At 38.2% G+C, this 18,332-nt stretch overlaps 1 protein-coding gene across 20 annotated transcripts in view; it reads right to left on the bottom strand.

Annotated features, from left to right (window-relative positions):
- The window catches only part of PDLIM5 (PDZ and LIM domain 5), a 182,918-nt gene that overhangs the window by 55,965 nt on the left and 108,621 nt on the right, over positions 1 to 18,332 (bottom strand). For 11 of the 20 annotated variants that reach the window (XM_037896913.2, XM_037896916.2, XM_037896923.2 and 8 more), the window contains 7 exons: positions 16,454 to 16,483; positions 12,601 to 12,735; positions 11,656 to 11,757; positions 3,714 to 3,842; positions 3,104 to 3,310; positions 1,420 to 1,569; positions 714 to 848 (listed from right to left, as the gene is read on the bottom strand). The exons of 3 other annotated variants lie outside the window; for them this stretch is intronic. In XM_037896913.2, coding sequence (XP_037752841.2) covers positions 714 to 848; positions 1,420 to 1,569; positions 3,104 to 3,310; positions 3,714 to 3,842; positions 11,656 to 11,757; positions 12,601 to 12,735; positions 16,454 to 16,483 — 888 coding nt within the window. Of the gene's footprint in view, positions 1 to 713; positions 849 to 1,419; positions 1,570 to 3,103; positions 3,311 to 3,713; positions 3,843 to 11,655; positions 11,758 to 12,600; positions 12,736 to 16,453; positions 16,484 to 17,125; positions 18,080 to 18,332 lie in introns of those variants that run through there. 6 more of the 20 variants (XM_037896929.2, XM_037896930.2, XM_037896931.2 and 3 more) reach the window with 2 other exon arrangements.

Below are 18,332 nucleotides of genomic sequence, written 5' to 3'. Positions count from 1 at the left end.
GTTCCCCTGTCAGGTATTTGCTGAACACAACTAACGAACCATTGCCATATAAAAACACCAATACAGATTTCTGGCTTTGTGGATGAAGTCCATTAGATAACAGTAGCTTCCAAGGAAGCTGATTCTAGCATAGTTGCAGTTGGGAACCGAGAACAAAAGGTCCTGGTACATCTAACCTCACCAGCACTTGAACAAAGGGTATAAATGGCAATTATATTTACAAATATTTATTTGCTGTACCACATGCCAGTTCTTTGTTTTTATATATGAAAAGTCAACCTTTGAGAAATGGAAGTTCTTTGTTCCAATAGCTTAACATGTGGTTTTCTTGCTCATGAAACTGTTGCAAATATCTCACTCATACTAGAAGTCCCAAGTAAATGTATTTTGTTTCTTCTCCAATAAATTACCTGGAGTGGTTATGCCTCCTTAAAACAGACTGTGCATTACAAACAATACTGTGTACTTCAAAATCACACAGCTGTAGGGAAGAAATTTTTGCTCAATTAATGGGACATCAACTATGTTAGGACCACCAAAGTGCAGATTAGTTCTGCAAAGTGGATTCAGTAGTATACTGGACCGGTGATATCATGCAGGAGAGCACATCAGACAGATCACTTAGAAGATGAAGTCAACAGAAACCACACCAATACAGAAACTCGTGTCTTATTAGCCTACAGTGTCAAAAGAGCATCACTCTCATACAATACCTCTCTTTCTTTTGCAACTCCAAAGCACTCGTTGATTTCCTTGAGGGCCTGACACTTTGTAGAGGAGGTGGTTTAGTGATAGGGGTGATGAGAAGGGCATCCAAGAGCGAACGGTAGACATTAGGATCGGAGAGTCTAGCAAGCATTTAGAAAGACCTGGTAAATACACTAGCTATCCACATAAACTTGAAAACTGACAGGAACTACTAAAATAACATGTGAGAGCTGAGCTTCCCAACAGTTTCCATAAGAGTGTGACAAGAATTATAACTGGAAAGTGATCACTCCTCGCCTTGAGAAACTGTTTCAGTGTCTGCAAAATCATTTAATAATGGAAAACATAACAACTGTTTAGATAGCCATAAAATGTAGCAGTATAGCCTATGACATCTAAGGATCTAAAATCTGTTAATAAAATATCAATTAATCCTTAACCACCACGCAAGGCAAGGTGGTATTAATTTATCCAGATAGAAAATGGGCATCACGAGACCCAGAAAAGTTTAAGTTATTTCCCCAGACTCAGCCAGTAGCAGAGCTGGGAGTAAAACACAGGAGCCTTGGCTCTATTCTAACCCCATACACGTACTGCTAACGTGAAAGTTAACGTTTCTGATTTTACATCTCTCCCAGTTAACTCCTCTATGAGCACGAGCTTTTTGAAACGGATTGATAACATTTTTTCCGTTTTACAGCTGATTTCTACCTGGCCCGTACAGCGACAGCAGCAGACACGGCAGCAGCAGCACTGCTCATAACTTTTGAGCTCTGCCTGGAAGGAGAAGGAACAGGGATGGGAGAAAACTTTGGCAGATCTTCCAATGGATTTTCAGGCAGTGCTTTTCTAGTGTAGAAGCTTTCATCGAAAAAGGGAGGAAACAGAGAGAAAGGAAAGAGATCTCAACCAAGAAACAGTAGAAGCAGCTTGAAGTAATCACTGAAAACTGTGCCATCATTAAGGTGCCACTTCTACACAAGTTGATGGAAAGACTTCTCTGTTGACTTCATTGGGCCCTTAAACCCTAATATGGAAAAACTGATTTTTCTCATGAACAAGACTCTTAAGTGATCAATTCAGCTTTCAGTTAAAAAAATCTAACTCAGTACAACAATTCACCACCTTGCGCCCTTATCCTACAACTAACTCAGCGTGGGCAAAGGGGTCCACTCACGCAGAGCTTGTTGTAGGATCAGGGTCTTGGATTCTCTGTCTAGTTCTTCATGAGAGCATCAAAATGAATTTGAAAGTTATTCTGCTGATCTCCTTAAAATCAGAATCAGCATAATATTACACCAAAAATAGCCTTAAAAAAAAAAAGACATTAAGGTACAAACAAGTAACTAGAGCACATCACAAAAACTGACTTTTCCAAAAAAATTGAATATTTTCAGGTTTTCCTTCTATTTGCCTCCCTCTGTACCTTTTTCTCCACTTTTTCTCCCCCTCTACCCCCCCCCCCCGCTGCAATCATTGTCCCCAGGAGGGAGGAGAATAAAAAGAAAAGGGGGAGAGACAAAGAAAAACAAAACCCAAAGATAAATATATTGAAAAATATTTTGAAAAAAATAAAAATGTTAAAAGTCTATTTAGAACCCTGGAAAACTACAACTTCAAATTTTCCACACACTTGTTTTTCCATTTTTCAGTCTGCTTCAGAAATCACGAAACCAAACACCTGAATGACAACTGCATTTTGCAGTACAGCTTTGATTTAAACAGAGATATTGTCATGCGTTCACCTAACAGTCTGCTGTGTGCACACCATAAGTTTTACCTTATGTGACTTAAAGATGATCTAGACCGAGAGCTTGAGATTTTAACAAAAGGACTTGTTTCAAAAAAAGCCACAAACGTATCATGCCTGCCCAAAAAAGTATCGAGAGGGTAAAAGAATATTATACACACATCTAGCACATTTTAGGGAACAATAGCAAGGATCATGAAATCCAAACGAATCTGAGAAAATAAAACACTTGCCTTCCAGAAAACAAAGTCTAGTATAGGGTTACTGATACTGACTAATAGCAGTAAGCCTTACAAAGTTTCCTTGTTGCAAATTTGTCTATTTGAAAATTGAACTAAACCACTGCTATTTAAAAAAAAAAAAAAAAAAAAATCAACTTCCTCCAATTTTCCCCTTCACTGCATTTTTCAGGAGAAAAGCATTTCACCACTAGGTCAACATATCATTTTCGTAAGGACTAATTCCTTTACGGCACTTCACCACACAATCCAAAACAGCATTTTGCTGTATTTTGCTCCAGTAACTCCATGTTAGTGGATAATATGGCAATGCACATTTTATAGCATCACGCCCTAAAATGGAGATGAAACCACATTATTTTATATTATTTTCATTCCAATTTTAACATGGCCAAGATTTGTGTACCTGACAGGAACAGGAAGCACCGAAGGTATGGATTCCACGCGTTGGACTGCACAAGGTGGCTCCATTGATGCAACTGTGAGCAAGGGTGGCTCAGAGGTCTGTGTAGCTACTGTGTGCTTATCAGATAGAGAACTTTCTGCATCAGTTTCATTTGTCATTAAGCTTGCTGGACCTGGAGCACTCAACTCTGCAGATTGAGTTATTTTCCTATTTGACATTAATTTAACAAGAAGTAGTTATTATGAGACCAGATATGCAGAAGCATTGCAACTGGAATTCTTTATTTAATAAAAAAATAAACAATAGTTGCTATCTATTTCTAACAGGGGTTTTTAATCTGTGACAAGATGCTACTGGTAAAAGGCAGCACAATACAGGGACTCTTCTACTGTATTATTTTCTAGATGAACAAAAAATGCAGCAAGAAAAATAGGACCAGCCACAAACTGCTTCTTCATGACAGTAGCTTTTTTCAAGGTTTAACTTTGACAGCTTACAAACAGCCTCATTTAACGATAAAAGCAAAGTATGTAAGAATTTTTTTTTTAAATCATGATTCCAGCAATTTCTGATATACTTGAAACAGAACATGTGACACAAGGAACACTACCTAGTGTAAGTAGATGCCACTTTAGACACTGTGGCTACTTGGCTACTGACACTTAAAACCTGAACAACAGCAGGTGGATGAGGTGCACACTTAGGTAAGGCTTCCAAAGGATTGTCAAACAAGAGTTTTCTGAGGCAAAAGAAAGCAGAGATGTAAGTAGCACACTAAGCAGAGAAAATAAATATAAAAAATCCCCACAGTATCACAGTGTATAGCCTCTAAGGAAAATAATTACTTTGGTTACATACTAAAGGAACTATGGTAAGCTAACAGTAAAATATACACACGTCTGCTAGTGTTTTGTTTGGATTAAATAATTGGCAATCAGAAGCCTCCCACCATCCTCCACCCCATTTACACACACCGTCCCATTTACATGAAGTTGAGTAAATTTAGAAATTTTGATCAAATTTCAGATTTTGGCGGGAGGGTGGGCACTTCATCCACCTTTCCCCTCATTTTTTCAAACCAACCCAGGAGATGGCTGAACTAAAAATACAGAAAATGATACTTGTGCAGTCCGCCTCCACCCCACTTTTTTTTTTTTTTTTTATTGGGACTAGCCCCAATGACAACCACAGGGATTTTGCCCTTTCCAATTATTTTCTGGGGCTGTCCTTGAATTCAGTTCCTACAGTCCCATTGATTTCACTGGGTTCTATATGAGACCCGAAATGCAGAGAAATAGTTTGACATCACAGGAGTTTGCTCTCCTTTGGGGAATTTTTCAATCATGTTTGGATTTACACCCTCATTTCTGGTAGAACAGTTACTTTATATTCTTTTTTCTTTGTTGGTGGCTAGGAAAGGGAATTACTTTAACACTAGCCAAAGCTCCCAATAAAAACCTGAAGATTTCACTTATTTCAGAATATACTGTTGGCTGCCTTTTAATCAGCAAGAGCACTTCAAGATTTGACTATTCATATTTAATGCCATATATTAAAAGAGAATATGCAAATTTGTGATATAATATTTCTTTTTCCATCTGAAAAGTAAAGACCAACATTCCAAATTAACCACTTTGCACACATATTACTTTGAGGTTATGTATTTTCCCTCATTTTAATGGGAACAGTCACACTGACAACTCACCTGCCTCAAAAGGTTTTTTTTTTTTTTTTTTTTTTAAAGCAACCCCAGAAACACATTTGTGACACTATTAAGACATGGTAACTTTTCACAGATGTAACTGAACAACCTAAAGACTCTTGTCGCCACTGACCTGCTTCATATTATGTCTGTCTATTTCCAGATATCTGGGACACCTATTCTTTTCTGCAGGCTAAAGTTGCCTGGGAAACTATTGAATGAGTGATCCTTGAAGGAGTGAATGGATAAATCCCTAAAAGTAATTTCTAAATTAGTTATAAACACTTCAACATTAGGAAGCATAAGGAATGCCCACATTTTAATACAATAATTTTATATGGGGAAATAATCAACAGACCAAATAAGATACAGCAGTTTGGTACATTGCCTCATGACTAATTTGCACTTTAATTACAGGAATGAAACGACAATTACAAACATTATACTTTACATTGTCAAATCTGCCATACAGGCAGTAAGGCTGGCTTTCATTCAGTAACAAGTTCCAGCTTCTTCATAAACTGTAACGGCAATCAAACTCTCCCCTCTTCTGGGGTTCAGAAGTGGATGACACAAGTGACTGATTTTAGCCAAGGAAAGAGCTACACCACCAGGAAAATGAGGATCTACGCTAGCTCAGTGACAATAAATGCAGGACCTAAGTGATGAAATTAAGTCTACTGACCCTTGGATAGCCTCTTTCTGCATTGCTACATATATGATGGCTTACATAGCAATTACTCATTAATTTCAAATGGTCATGATTTTGAAAATAGGCTTTTTTTGGAGATCCATTTAAGATGTATCCTACTTAAAGAGTGTTTGAGACAACAGCCATTCACCGCTTAATGAAAACAATAAGCTTGGTTCATAGAACACCGGAAATAGCCAATTATTTTCAAATGTCTTTACTACTACAAACTACAACACACACCCGAGCGCGTGCACACAGACAAAACAAAGCCGCTTAGGTTAGGAACTGTCTAGGTGTTCTGGATTACTTTTCCTTGTAAGTGTGAGATAATACATGAATATACCATACCAACAAATAGGTATTTTCTTTCGAGTAAGAGGGATTTTTTCCCCCCAGACCTGTGAGTGAATTCAGTGCTTAAAGACTAAAATCAGATTTCAGCCTGGCATATTCTAGTCCCCTGAGAATGCATGCCCATGACTCCCTCTATAAGAACAGGAACCATCCACAAGCATCAGCTAAATTACTTTCCCTTCCCTACATTCAGAACACTTCCCCGCACTACAAGCTTACCCCGTGGGTAAGCAAATGCACTTCACCCCTCTACCTTTCTGGAGCAGGTACTGCTATTCTTGCGATAGTATACCAAAAACTGTCCATTTTGCAACATGCATGAACATTGGGGGCCCAGGTGCTCATCCATGTCCACCATTTCAGATGTTATCTATCCTGGAATTTCTTCCAGATCAACCTAGTGCAGTAATGATTAGGTGGAGATGGATATTAGTTTCCCCTTATTTAAGTACGCACTTATTAAATGTGGTATTTCAAATAAGTTACAAGAGAGAATGCTAAAAACTTAACAAGAGGGAAGGACAGTTTTATCTACACTCTTCTAAGATAAAGTCGTCTTAGTATGTGCCCGAAATGAACATGAAAGCTAGCCCTAAACTCATCTTGTTGCACATCTGGAGATGGTCCAACCTATGAAAACAGTGTTGATGGGCCTTTTAGACGCTAACAATTCTTTCACTACTTTGTCTTAACCTTTCAAAATAAAAACATCCATTTGAAAGGGTACTTAGTTACACTACAATTTTAAAACTTGTGGATGTGTCAGTAACCACAAATAAAGGTAAAAGCGAAGTTTATTTATTTTGATCTTTAGAAGTGCTAAAAGGGCACCCTGTCCTATGCACTAAATGCTTGTGATAAATTAAAAATAAAAGTGCAGCTACTGAATTACCACACTGCCAATCCCTCTCCCCCTTGAACAAATCTCTCTGTCCACACCCATTTTTAAAGTGTCTGCGGCAAAAAGATGAGCCTTGCAACAAGCCTGATAAAGAATGAATATTGCCATTCTCAAGTTCAACGAAAGTATCATCCTATAAAATGCAATCCACCTAGTCAGAGGAAGGAGGGAGGGTCTCTCTTCCCAAAGGCCAGCAGAGGGATTTTAGCTTCCAAGATACATTCAACCTCAGGAGGCTGCTGTTTAATGTATAGCTGGGATGTGGAAGTCAATTTTGTTTCCCTGAGACCTAGATGGGTGGGTCTTCGCATCCCCACATGGAGTATGTATATTGAAGGAATGCAGCTCTGCTTTCCGCAATTCATCTCGAATACATGATATGTCATGTGCCAGGGAAGGGCTCATTTTAATTAGTAGGCAATTAGTAGGCAAGACTGCAAATATAGTAAATTTAAGCATGTTGGTAGCATATAAGAAGGGACTCAAGTTTCCTTTTGCTGGACACTGATCCATGGCTAGTACTTAGAAATAGTCCATTCTGACTGAAATACAATATTTGCAATAGTAATCTGCTGAATAGATCTCAAGATACTATTAATTCATAGATATTTAGGTCAGAAGGGACCATTATGATGATCTAGTCTGACCTCCTACACAATGCAGACCACAGAATTTCACCCACCACTCCTGCGCAAAACCTCTCACCTATGTCTCAGCTATTGAAGTCCTCAAATCATGGTTTAAAGACTTCAAGGAGCAGAGAATCCTCCAGCAAGTGACCTGTGCCCCATGCTACAGAGGAAGGCGAAAAACCTCCAGGGCCTCTTCCAATCTGCCCTGGAGGAAACTTCCTTCCCGACCCCAAATATGGCGATCAGCTAAACCCTGAGCATATGGGCAAGATTCTCCAGCCAGATACTACAGAAAATTCTTTCCTGGGTAACTCAGATCCCACCCCATCTAATATCCCAATATCTAATTCAGTGGTGGGTAAGACAATTTCTTAAAATAATTTAATTATTTTTGCTGCTTTATTTCTTGTTTGGTATAAAAGTCTCAACAGTGTCACAAAATGTAGCGGTTCATGTTTTTATCACGTGACTCCCTCTCTCACACCATTCTGATAGACCATTTGAGTCCTATGCTGCTGCAGCTGTTCTAACCAGCGCCCACTTCCACAGTGAAGAGGAACCTCAGTGGTCCAACTAAACGGAGATTACCACTCGGTGACTGAGTCCCCATGTCTATGCCCTAAGGGGAACGCTGTCACCATCTGCTCATACCAGCACCGAAAGAGCAACTTCCTTATGTGGTCCCTGTGGGTCACTATGGTTTACAGACAGCCTATAAGATATCAAGGAAAGGGAGTTTATTTGATTGGTGGGCTGATACTCTAGTCTTATCTCCCTAAACTTGGCTGGTACATGTGGACAGAGGGGAAATGGGCTGAAACTCAACTCTTTGTATTGGCTTCTCGGTAGGAGGAAACTTCTACAGGTGTGGGTTGAGGCAATACTATCTTTGTCCGTTATTCAGAATGGTTCTCGGCTTAAAGGTGAAATTAGATCAATTGTGGTTCCTGTATTCTCAGACAGCTGCTAGGGATACTATCATCTACAACAGGAGACTTGGAAGCTGCAAACCTGCTCTGATACTGACCTCAAAAGAGTAACACCCGTAGCTTTCCCAAGTAAAAATCACTGTAATGGACTCTACACAGCATTATACTTGAAGTCCAGCCAGAAGCTTCATTTGGTGCAGAAAGTAGCTGAGTGGGGTGTGCTCTCAGAAACACAGGTCTATGTTCAAAACTCTGTTGTGGTTTCCTCATCACTTCTAGGTCCAATTCATAGTGTCAGTAATTATCTCGAAAGCCCTGATTGACGGCGGTAACTCGTTTTTGAGAGCCTGCTTTGCAATGGATAGAAATTGGCTGGGTTGTCAGCTCCTCGGGTAAGACTAGTGCCAGGTTCAGGGTTCTCATTTGAGGGAGTCCGACCTTTGGAATTCACTTCCTTTTAGCCATTTGCTAGAGCCTGAGGTGGTAAATGTCAGGGAGTGAAACAAAGCCTGTTGTTATTACCATTTAACAACTGGCATGTTTTTCTGTTTATTTCCTTTATTTTTTGGTTAATTTTGATAAATTTGTTTTGAAGCTATGTCCACTATGAAGGCATAAAGATATGTAGGGGATAATAGTGGAAGCTTAAGATTGATCATTTAGGAGAGGCTTATGTAATTTATGCATTTAAAAAAACCAAAATATTTAAATGTGCTGGCACTAGGTAAATAAATAATATAAATACCAGGCAGCAGCATCCTCCCTTCAAGAGCCTTGAGTCACAACAGAGAACACACAGAACCTATTTCTTTAAACAATAGCTGCCACAAAAAACATAAAAACCACAAAAATGCTGCTCACATAGAATGTTTGACAATGGTAGTTCTATACTTGGATCAAGATATTAATACAGAATGGTACACTGTATTTATTTCAAAATAAAAATAGTGCTTATATAGTGCTTTGTGTCAGTTAAGGTTCAGAGCTTCACTATCTTTTAAATATCGTCATAGCACCCCCGTGAGACAGACAGGTGCAATGACCCCCATTTTAACAGATGAGGAACAGAGGCACCGTGGGTATGTTTACGCTGCATTTAAACATCTGTTGCTGGCCTGAGTCAGCTGGCTCAGGTGGGGCTTTAAAAATGGCTGTGTGGACATTTGGGCTTGGGCTGGAGCCTGGGTTCTGGGACCCAACACAGGTCTACACAGCCATTTTTAGCCCCGCAAACCCAAGTCAGCTGACCTGGGCCAGCCATGGCTATGCCATGGGCTTTTTATTCAAGTGTAAATGTACCCAGAGAGACTAAGTAACTCACCCAAGGTCACAGAGGAAGTCTGTGGCAGAACAGGAAATTGAACCTTGGTCTCCCAACTCCTACGCTAGTGTCCTAGCCACTGGATAGTCCTTCCTCTCCAAAAGACGGAAAAGGGTAACAGAACAGATCAAAGTACACATCTTAATCATACAGCACCTACAACGTCTGCTTCCACCATTAGGACACTGGCCAGCTACTAGTGAGTGATCTAACTGCAGTCTATACACTTAGGGGGAAGACTAATAATTTCCATTCATGTCAGAAAAGTGGTCATGCCAAAGAGGGTGTGGAGGAATCTCAGGATGTTTGCACTCAGTATCCTTCATATTTTAACGCAGAGCCAATATTATGGCAAGAACACAGCAGAATTAAAAAAACCTGAACATAATTCCCACAACAATGACCATAATGTACTCTTTCACTCAAGAACACAAAAGCACTTAATGAACCAATAAGTCCCATGCATAGTTGTTACACCTATTTTACATGTGGCTAAACTGAAGCAGATAACTTAAGTGACTTGCCCAGGTTATGCAGTGAACAAACAACAAAACCACCGATTTCAGTAAAACATTTTACTACAACATCATGGTGCATATGGTACAGGAACAGCAGTTAAATGGACATATTAGAAACAGAAGCACAAGTAATAAAAAACATGTTTTATGGCTGCTAACCCTTGTAAAAAGATTGTGAAAAGGATGGAATCAGCAAGTCAGTTAATGGAGTGTTGCCGGGGGGGGGGGAGGGGGTGTTTGTTTTTTTGTTTTTTTTTAAACTAAGGGAGGTGAAATCTGCTGTGTTATTGAGATACCAACAGATTCCATGAGATGAGCTTCCTAAGACAGAAGTTATTACAATTCAAAAGTAAGTCTTATAAGAGTCATCCAAAAATATTTCATATTAGTTTGTTTTAGAGGTAAACATAACTATCAACTCCCAGGCACATTGTAACAACCAGCCAATTGACAAAAGCCACGTCTTTCAAAATAACAAAGCTGAAGAACAGAGACCACATTCCCTGTTGAAATCTAAAGCTCAAAGGCCTGTATGAGGTCATACTTGATGACTTAAAGTTTAGGCTTTGGAAGAAGACCATGAGAATAATCAGGCTCCAAAAGCAAGAGCCCGCTATAATTAATTCCCTACCACTTACAACAGAGTAATCCAAATTCTATAGAGGCTATGGGTCAAGAGTAGTTATACTTAAGGCTATGTGAACCGTGGAATTGTCCAAGAAAAAAGGGTCCATTTTTATCCTTTTGATTATCTTTTGCATCAATCTGTCCATACCATACAGATAACAAAAATAATTCAATTGAATAAATTTAGGATAATGTACAAAAAATGATAGGCCTTGTTTGGTGTTGTTTTCTCTTCCAGATAACTGGTGTTTATTAGACACAGAGCCACACACCCACACTATTAGCTTATGAAATTCAATACATCAGTGTAACTTATATAACTTATCTTTAAGGAACAACATTTTTCAAAATTTTATTTTCTCTTTCTAAACCCAAAGATGACCTCCAAAGAGAGTCTACAGTCTGCCAAGAAAACATGGTCTAAATAATGCCAATTAAGGTATCCAAGGTCAGTGACTGGAAGTTTGCCATCTCTCATTTCATCACCACATAGCAGAACATGCCTTAAAGAGCACACCATATTTTTTCAATATATTTAATATAGTTTTGCCTCAGTGGGAAATACATTTGAATTAATTCTCAACTTATACATTAACACTTCATTGTTATCAATTATAGCAGGTCATGGGAAGGGTCACCCACTGACAAAGTAGATCTTTCTGAATTGTTTTACTACATAGTATGTTATTTCTTATTCCAACTAGTACCGGTGAAGTGTTCATGGGCCTGATCGATATTTTTCTGCTCTTCTTTCCCCTCCTCCTACCATGCTCAGAAAACTAGTGATGTCCAATTTAAATGAGTGACAGAGAAACATGGCTAGTATAGATTTTCCTGTTATAATTAGGAAGAGTACCACCAGAGAATCATTTACCTCCCTTGGGGTGAACTTGAGACATGATCAGGAAGTCTGGGAGAGGGAACACTGACAGGTGAAGACTTGGCTAACGGCGAACCGTCTGACGTAGATTCTGGTCTGATGAACAGTTTACATGTCATTCAAGGTAACAAAATCAAAATCAACACAAAAAAAGATGTTTAATCTACATTTAAGGGGCATAATAAAGATATGTTAAAATGTGAAAAAAAATATCAATATCTTGAATGGGAATCAGGGTTAAAGTGAAAGTCAGAGCTGAGATGAGGCACAATTTTTGTGTGACTTTTCTTGACTTTGGTGAAGACAGAAACGTGTACTGTTGCTTGTAAAATCAGCAGATGGCCCATTATTATATTTACAGAGATGAGACATACACATTTAACATCACTCTGCATAGCCTGATGGGGAAAAAAAAATTTACAGTAAATACTAAAAATGAGAGTCTCAGAAGTTCTAATTTGGGCTTCATATAAGTGTTTTATACCCTTTCATTGTGATTTCTTCATTCTAGAAAACTAGAAGAAGTCGTTTGCTTTATGCCACCACTCTGCCATTTACTTTGGGTGCTACAGGAATTGAGCAGCGTGGGGTTGGACCTTGAAGTATAATTTTTAACATTTTCTCCATATTATGCCTCCTGCCCAGATATGACTGAAGTAACTGCAAATGTGACATTTAATGCAACACAGGTCTTTTGTCTGAAGAGAAATGCACATGACATTTCTAACTGCAATGTCATTTTGTGACAGTCAAGTAGGAGTTACAAGGTGAGCGTGTTAACATACAACACATTTGTCTTCCACAAACTTTGAGCAAGTAAAGCTACCTACGTGAGAATGTACTCTATTTTTAGTATCATGCAGATTTAAATATCTTAAGTTTCCAGTCTTAAGTGATATCAGTGTATTTCACTGACTTAGCACTGACAGAGAAGCAGACCTCATAGCTGGTAATGGTGTTGATGGAGGTTCTGATGCAGGCGTCACCTCAATGGTCTGAGTAGCTACCGAATGTTTATTTAGATCTAAAGAGGAATTCTGGGCTTCTATTCCATTTGGTAGATCTACAGACACGCTTTACAGATAATGATAAAAAAAAAATCACATGGATGGTGTTGGAATACATATACGAAAATTTAGAAATCACCAAAAGTGGGATCACTATTTCACTATGGATAGAGATTTGCTAATCTAAAAATCCAGAAAATCTCTACACAAACCTGCTCAATATTACTAACAAATCTAACAGTGACCAACTCAAAATATTTCATGGATTTGGGGGTAGCATGATAATAAAGATCTATTTTAAGTTTAAATTTCAAGCAAATTGACCAAAAAAACCAGTAGTACAAGGAGCGATTGATGATCTGAATATATTACATTTATAAAAACAACAGTGAAAAACATTCACCAGGGTTCACTCAGTATTTCATTTGTGTCCAAAATTATGTTCCTCAGCATCAAGATATCCAGAATATACTTGAAAATGGGAAAATTACTTTATTACTAAATGACAAGTTGTAACCCAACAAAATCATTGAATGCTTCCATGGAAATATTTAAGTGTTATTTGTGTATTCTACTTTAGGTACAACTTTCCATGATCACTGTTACTCTCTCCAAAAGAAAATGCATTTTTATCTACCTAGCTACATACAGGGATGGATGAAAATCAAAATATTTGGAAGTTGGCTTTCGAGAAAGTTTAAAAAGCTTGGACATTTATCTGAAGTTTATTCACAGCTCTTGAAATTCTTCACCCTTCTTTGATTACATCCCCTTTGCCCAGGCTTGTTAAGTTTCGGCCTACCTCCACAATAGTTGCAGTCAGTTCTTATATTAAGGGAAAAAAAAAAATCAGGACACTAAGTATTTTCCCATATCACAGGAACAAAACGCATCCTGAGGCCTGATTTGAATCAAGCAGTGAGCTAAATCCAGATCATCATAGGGACCTCCGACTGGAAACTCGTCTGTCTTTTTGAAGGTTAAATGTACACTTGGAATCAAAGTGGGCATTAAGGTACATTATTCACATTTTAAAATAAAAGCAGTCTAATGTTTCTCCCAACAGTTTTTACTGATTTCAATTTTTTTTAAATTAAGAAATGATGAAAGTACGACGTCGTAAGTGTGATCGGAGGGAAGAGACATCTGGGCATGGAACATGTATCATGCCAGTCAAGTCTGTGAGCAAAATATCTTCAAATACATTTGATGAGAGAATGACCTCAGAGGTCGGGGCCTTTGGTTTGTCGGAGAAGGGGTTGTTACTTTAAAGACTAGAAAGCCAGAGAGTTACTTGCTGCATGGAGGCAGCTCCATACCCATACAGCATGGGGATGCTGACCCATTCTCACCCGACCCTCAGGTGACTTGAAGAGAAGCAGACTATTTATGTCCACATCTGTACAGTGGAGGCCCCTTTTCCACCTGGATGAGGATGAACACTCCACCTGTTGAAATTGGGGTGGGGGTGGCTGGTGAGGAATTTTCCCCCTCACCTCCAGATTAGCCAAGGTGAAGTAGCTTTTTCACCTTTCCCAAGGCAAGCTGGAGGCTTGCAAAGGGTGGGGTGGGGTGGGGGGGAAGAGAAGAAATAAAGGGGGTTAGACTATGGTGTTGCAACTCATTATATAAGCGTGGGGTGGATTCCCAGTGAAGGTACTGCATAGGGAACAGATATGGTGATCACGTAAAATGGATTGGGAAAGGATTTAATGAGGTATTCTTTATAGGAGTGGAAACAGGGGTGGTTAGGGGCTCCTATGACTGTTACGGCAGGCAGTCAAGTCCCCCCCCCCCCCCTTTAAACTTAATCTGAGATGGGATGTGTGTGGTGAGGCCCCAGCAGCAGGGTGGCTGCCAGCAAACCTCTGGGTATATGTAAAGGACTATGGAACTATCAGTTTCAGAGTAGCAGCCGTGTTAGTCTGTATCCATAAAAAGAAAAGGAGTACTTGTGGCACCTTAGAGACTAACCAATTTATTAGAGCATTATGCTCTAATAAATTGGTTAGTCTCTAAGGTGCCACAAGTACTCCTTTTCTTTTTATGGAACTACCTGCGCTGTACAGTTTTACCGACTAGGCATTCCCAGACATTTAGTAATAAAGTTGCGGCCTATCCAGTGTCTCCTTTCCTTTTTCTGGTATAGCCGCACAATGAGGGTAAAGAGAAGAGTAAATACACTGAAAACATTGCTACAGAGCATTTAAATGAGTAGACTGTGGACTTTTGCTACTCAAGATCAATGGAGATCAAACTGATCACAGGGACAGTACACGGGCTGACTAACCTGTTCATCCACTGAGAAATTAAGGTGCTTACTTTAAATTAAGATGAGCTCTCCTGGCTCCCTTGTTCCTATTGTTGACTAACTATGGAAACACTTTTGAACAGATAGTGGGAGAACGTGGAAAATAGGAGTGAGAGACTTTGCTGGCTAGTGAAGGTGGAACAGACTAAATGGAGGCAGGAAGGAAAACAACAGATGGTTTTAAGAAAAACATTAGCAGTCTTTTAAACAGATTGATGGGTAGTTTGCATAGTTGTAATTCTAATTTAGAAAGTCTGAAAAAGTTAGGAGATGAAATACACCATTCAACCCTTTATATTTTCTAAGCTAACAAAGGTGAAAATCAGTACTTTTAATTTTTTGTTCCTGTATTTCCTTTTTTTTTTTTTTTCAAAAAAAATTGAGAATAGAAATTAAAACTACTAATATAAGAACAGCCACCAGGAGGCCATACCATATGGTTCTAATTTTGAAAAAATATGCAGGATTTTTGCTGATCTAGAAATTTGTTTCACAGCCCTGAATTCATTTTTGCTAAAGTAACTTGCTTTAATGAAGTGTCATCCAAATATTTATACAGCGGCATGCCATAACATATTTCCAGGTGGCCAGTGATTTGTAAATCTAGTTTTCTGGGAAATTCTTATGCTTTGGGGAATTCTTCTTGAATCTGAATATACTTATCACTGGACACACCACAAGGATATTTTTAAGACTCGTGGGCTTTGTATATTTATTTTCACTCATGCTAAACAAATCTATGTTTTAGATGATTGCAAAATCATTTTTTCCATTTCTTATTGAAACAACTCCTTCTATTAAGAGCTAAATGCTAGCAAGATAGATAAAATGGCAAATAAAATATCAACAGGAAAATATTCTCATTTTATATGAATGTTTCAAAAAAATACATACTTTGAAGATATTGTTTGACATTACTCCTAAAGAATGCATTACAAAAGGGGCCATAAGAAGTCATCTTATCACACTTATTTTTTACTGTGTTGCGTACAATCTGTAATAACGTTCCCGCCCTACCATACATAAAAAATGATTTAAACCGGCAAAACAACTTTAATACAATGCTTAAAATTCATATTTCTGAACGTACATGTTCTAGTTCAAAATCAATAATCATAGTGTGCTGTATGTGCATTGAATAATGTGCATAGTTTTAGTAAAAATGTGACACACAAACAGGTATTTGAAACAGAAGAGAAATTATAATTTGATAGAACTGCCAAGGCAGTTCATTTCCAATTGACAGATTTTTGTCATCAGTGAAACTGTGATAGTGAATTATTTTCTCTGAAACTCATTATATGGTTTTAATGTAAAAAAAAAATCAAACCATGAGTGGACATAACTGTTTTAATTCTACCATGTGCTGGATGCGAATTCTTCTGCAGTTTTACTGGTAATTTGATTCCTTATATTGTGCACTCTTATGTTTCCACACAAGTGACTGTTAGCATTCAGACAATTTAGCAGTTACCTGGGGTCTCCATTTTCTGTTTGACTCTCCCTAAAGATAAGATGACAAACACAGTGAGCTACAGCCTTTCTGAGCTGCAGGAATGTTTATTATGGCAAAGTAATGCTTTTGAAGAGGAAAAGCAAACTTCAGAATATTAGAATGTTTTTAGGATTTAACCTCTCTGCAATAATTTGTTCAAAGGAAGGGCTCTATTTCTAGAACCCCCAGTTCTCTACTTTTAGAAAACCCTAGTTGATATACTGAAAATTTAAACAAAGTGCTATATAACTTATAAGTACGGTACTTCATTTTCCTCCAAGATTAACCTTTTAGGTTCGGACTTTCTGTACTTCAGTAGGCGTTAAAAGCTTACAATTAGTTTGTTTAAACGAATGTGTTCTAGGCTCGCATCACATACTTCTATTTGGGACAGCAAAAAAGATCAGTCACTTCATAGCTTGATGCAGGATCCCTTACAAATCTAAAAGATGTAATAGACAATTTTTAAAAGGAGATTTGGGAAAAATCCCATTCATTTATTGTACAAATATTGATGGCTCTTGCACAGCTCGATCTGGTTTTATTGTCTCGTCTCTTGTTTCAGTTAGATTATAATACTAGAGATACAGCACTTCTGTATGAGAGGTCTATGTACAGAGTCAAAAGGCCTCAAAGAAAAACCAGAAAAAACCAAGTTAAAAGCAGCTTTTATTAAAATACTCTTCAAACTTCAAAAAGTTTAAGTTAACGAGTGTCTCTACTATAATACATTATATTACAGGATAATAAGCGTTACCATCATAGGGTACCGAAGCTTCTATAAAACACAAAAAACCCTAAGAGTTTCACCATACAATAAATAATCATCACTGTCTACGACTTCATCTTATTCTCATTTGATGTTGCATGCTGAAGCTCTTACATGTGCACAGCAACATTTCACTCCTTTTTTGTATAGTTTTTCCCATGGTATGGATGGGACACCTGTTTAACAGGCTCAGTACTTGTACTGCACTAAGATTTGCAATAGCAGCAAAACTCCTTTTGACGGGGAAGCCATTTGACTTCTCCCTCTACCATTTAAAAACATTTACAACCCACTCTAAAATATTTCTGCTGAACGTCTATTGAATTTAAAGAAAATTATCCTAGAAAGTTCAGTGTTTACAGGCTTCTTTTTTCAAGCAACACTGAATACTGCTCTTTTGCTCATCTTTCTAACAACCTACAAGAACTCAAACTCAGCAACACAAATGAATCCTCCTTGTCAAGAAAGAACCTCAATAGCCACCTCCTCTACCCACTTGAAGACTCAGTCACCTAAGTCACTGTGTGTTGATTTGTGTATGTTTGTTAACTACTGATCAGCACAAAAACACACTCATCTCATTCTTTACATATCAGTAGGAAATGGTTAGAAAAGTATAGAAAAAGCTAGAGTTTCTCTCATAAGAAAGCTAATAAAATACTTTTTTTTTTTTTTGCGCAAAGCATTTGGAAAAGAGAAAAGGAAGAAAAGGTTTGTGTTCTGTTTTTGCAACTTGGGTAATTCACTGGACATTAAGGACACGTGCTGAGACGTCATGGTGCCAGTCACGTAATTTTGTATATTTTGGGCTAAAGATCTGGATGGGAATCTTTTCCCTGTGGAAAGAAGTGATAGAAGAAACGTAAGAAAGGAAAGAAATATGCCTTACAATTCAATTCACAGGAACTGAAAACATGCCATCTCCATGCACTACTTACAGGCCTACATATTTTCTCATCTGTCTTTTAAGGCCTCATCCAATGCCAAATGAAGTCAATACAAAGACCCCCCGCTGAATCAGGTATTGGACTGGGCCTTTAGCACCACTTTGAATAGCATAATTTTGAATAGCATAATTCTTCAAGAGCA

The sequence above is a fragment of the Chelonia mydas genome, chromosome 4, assembly GCF_015237465.2.
Source record: "Chelonia mydas isolate rCheMyd1 chromosome 4, rCheMyd1.pri.v2, whole genome shotgun sequence".
NCBI classification, from domain to species: domain Eukaryota; kingdom Metazoa; phylum Chordata; order Testudines; family Cheloniidae; genus Chelonia; species Chelonia mydas.
Note: the sequence above shows the minus strand (reverse complement) of the source record. Positions and strands in the feature narration are given on the sequence as shown.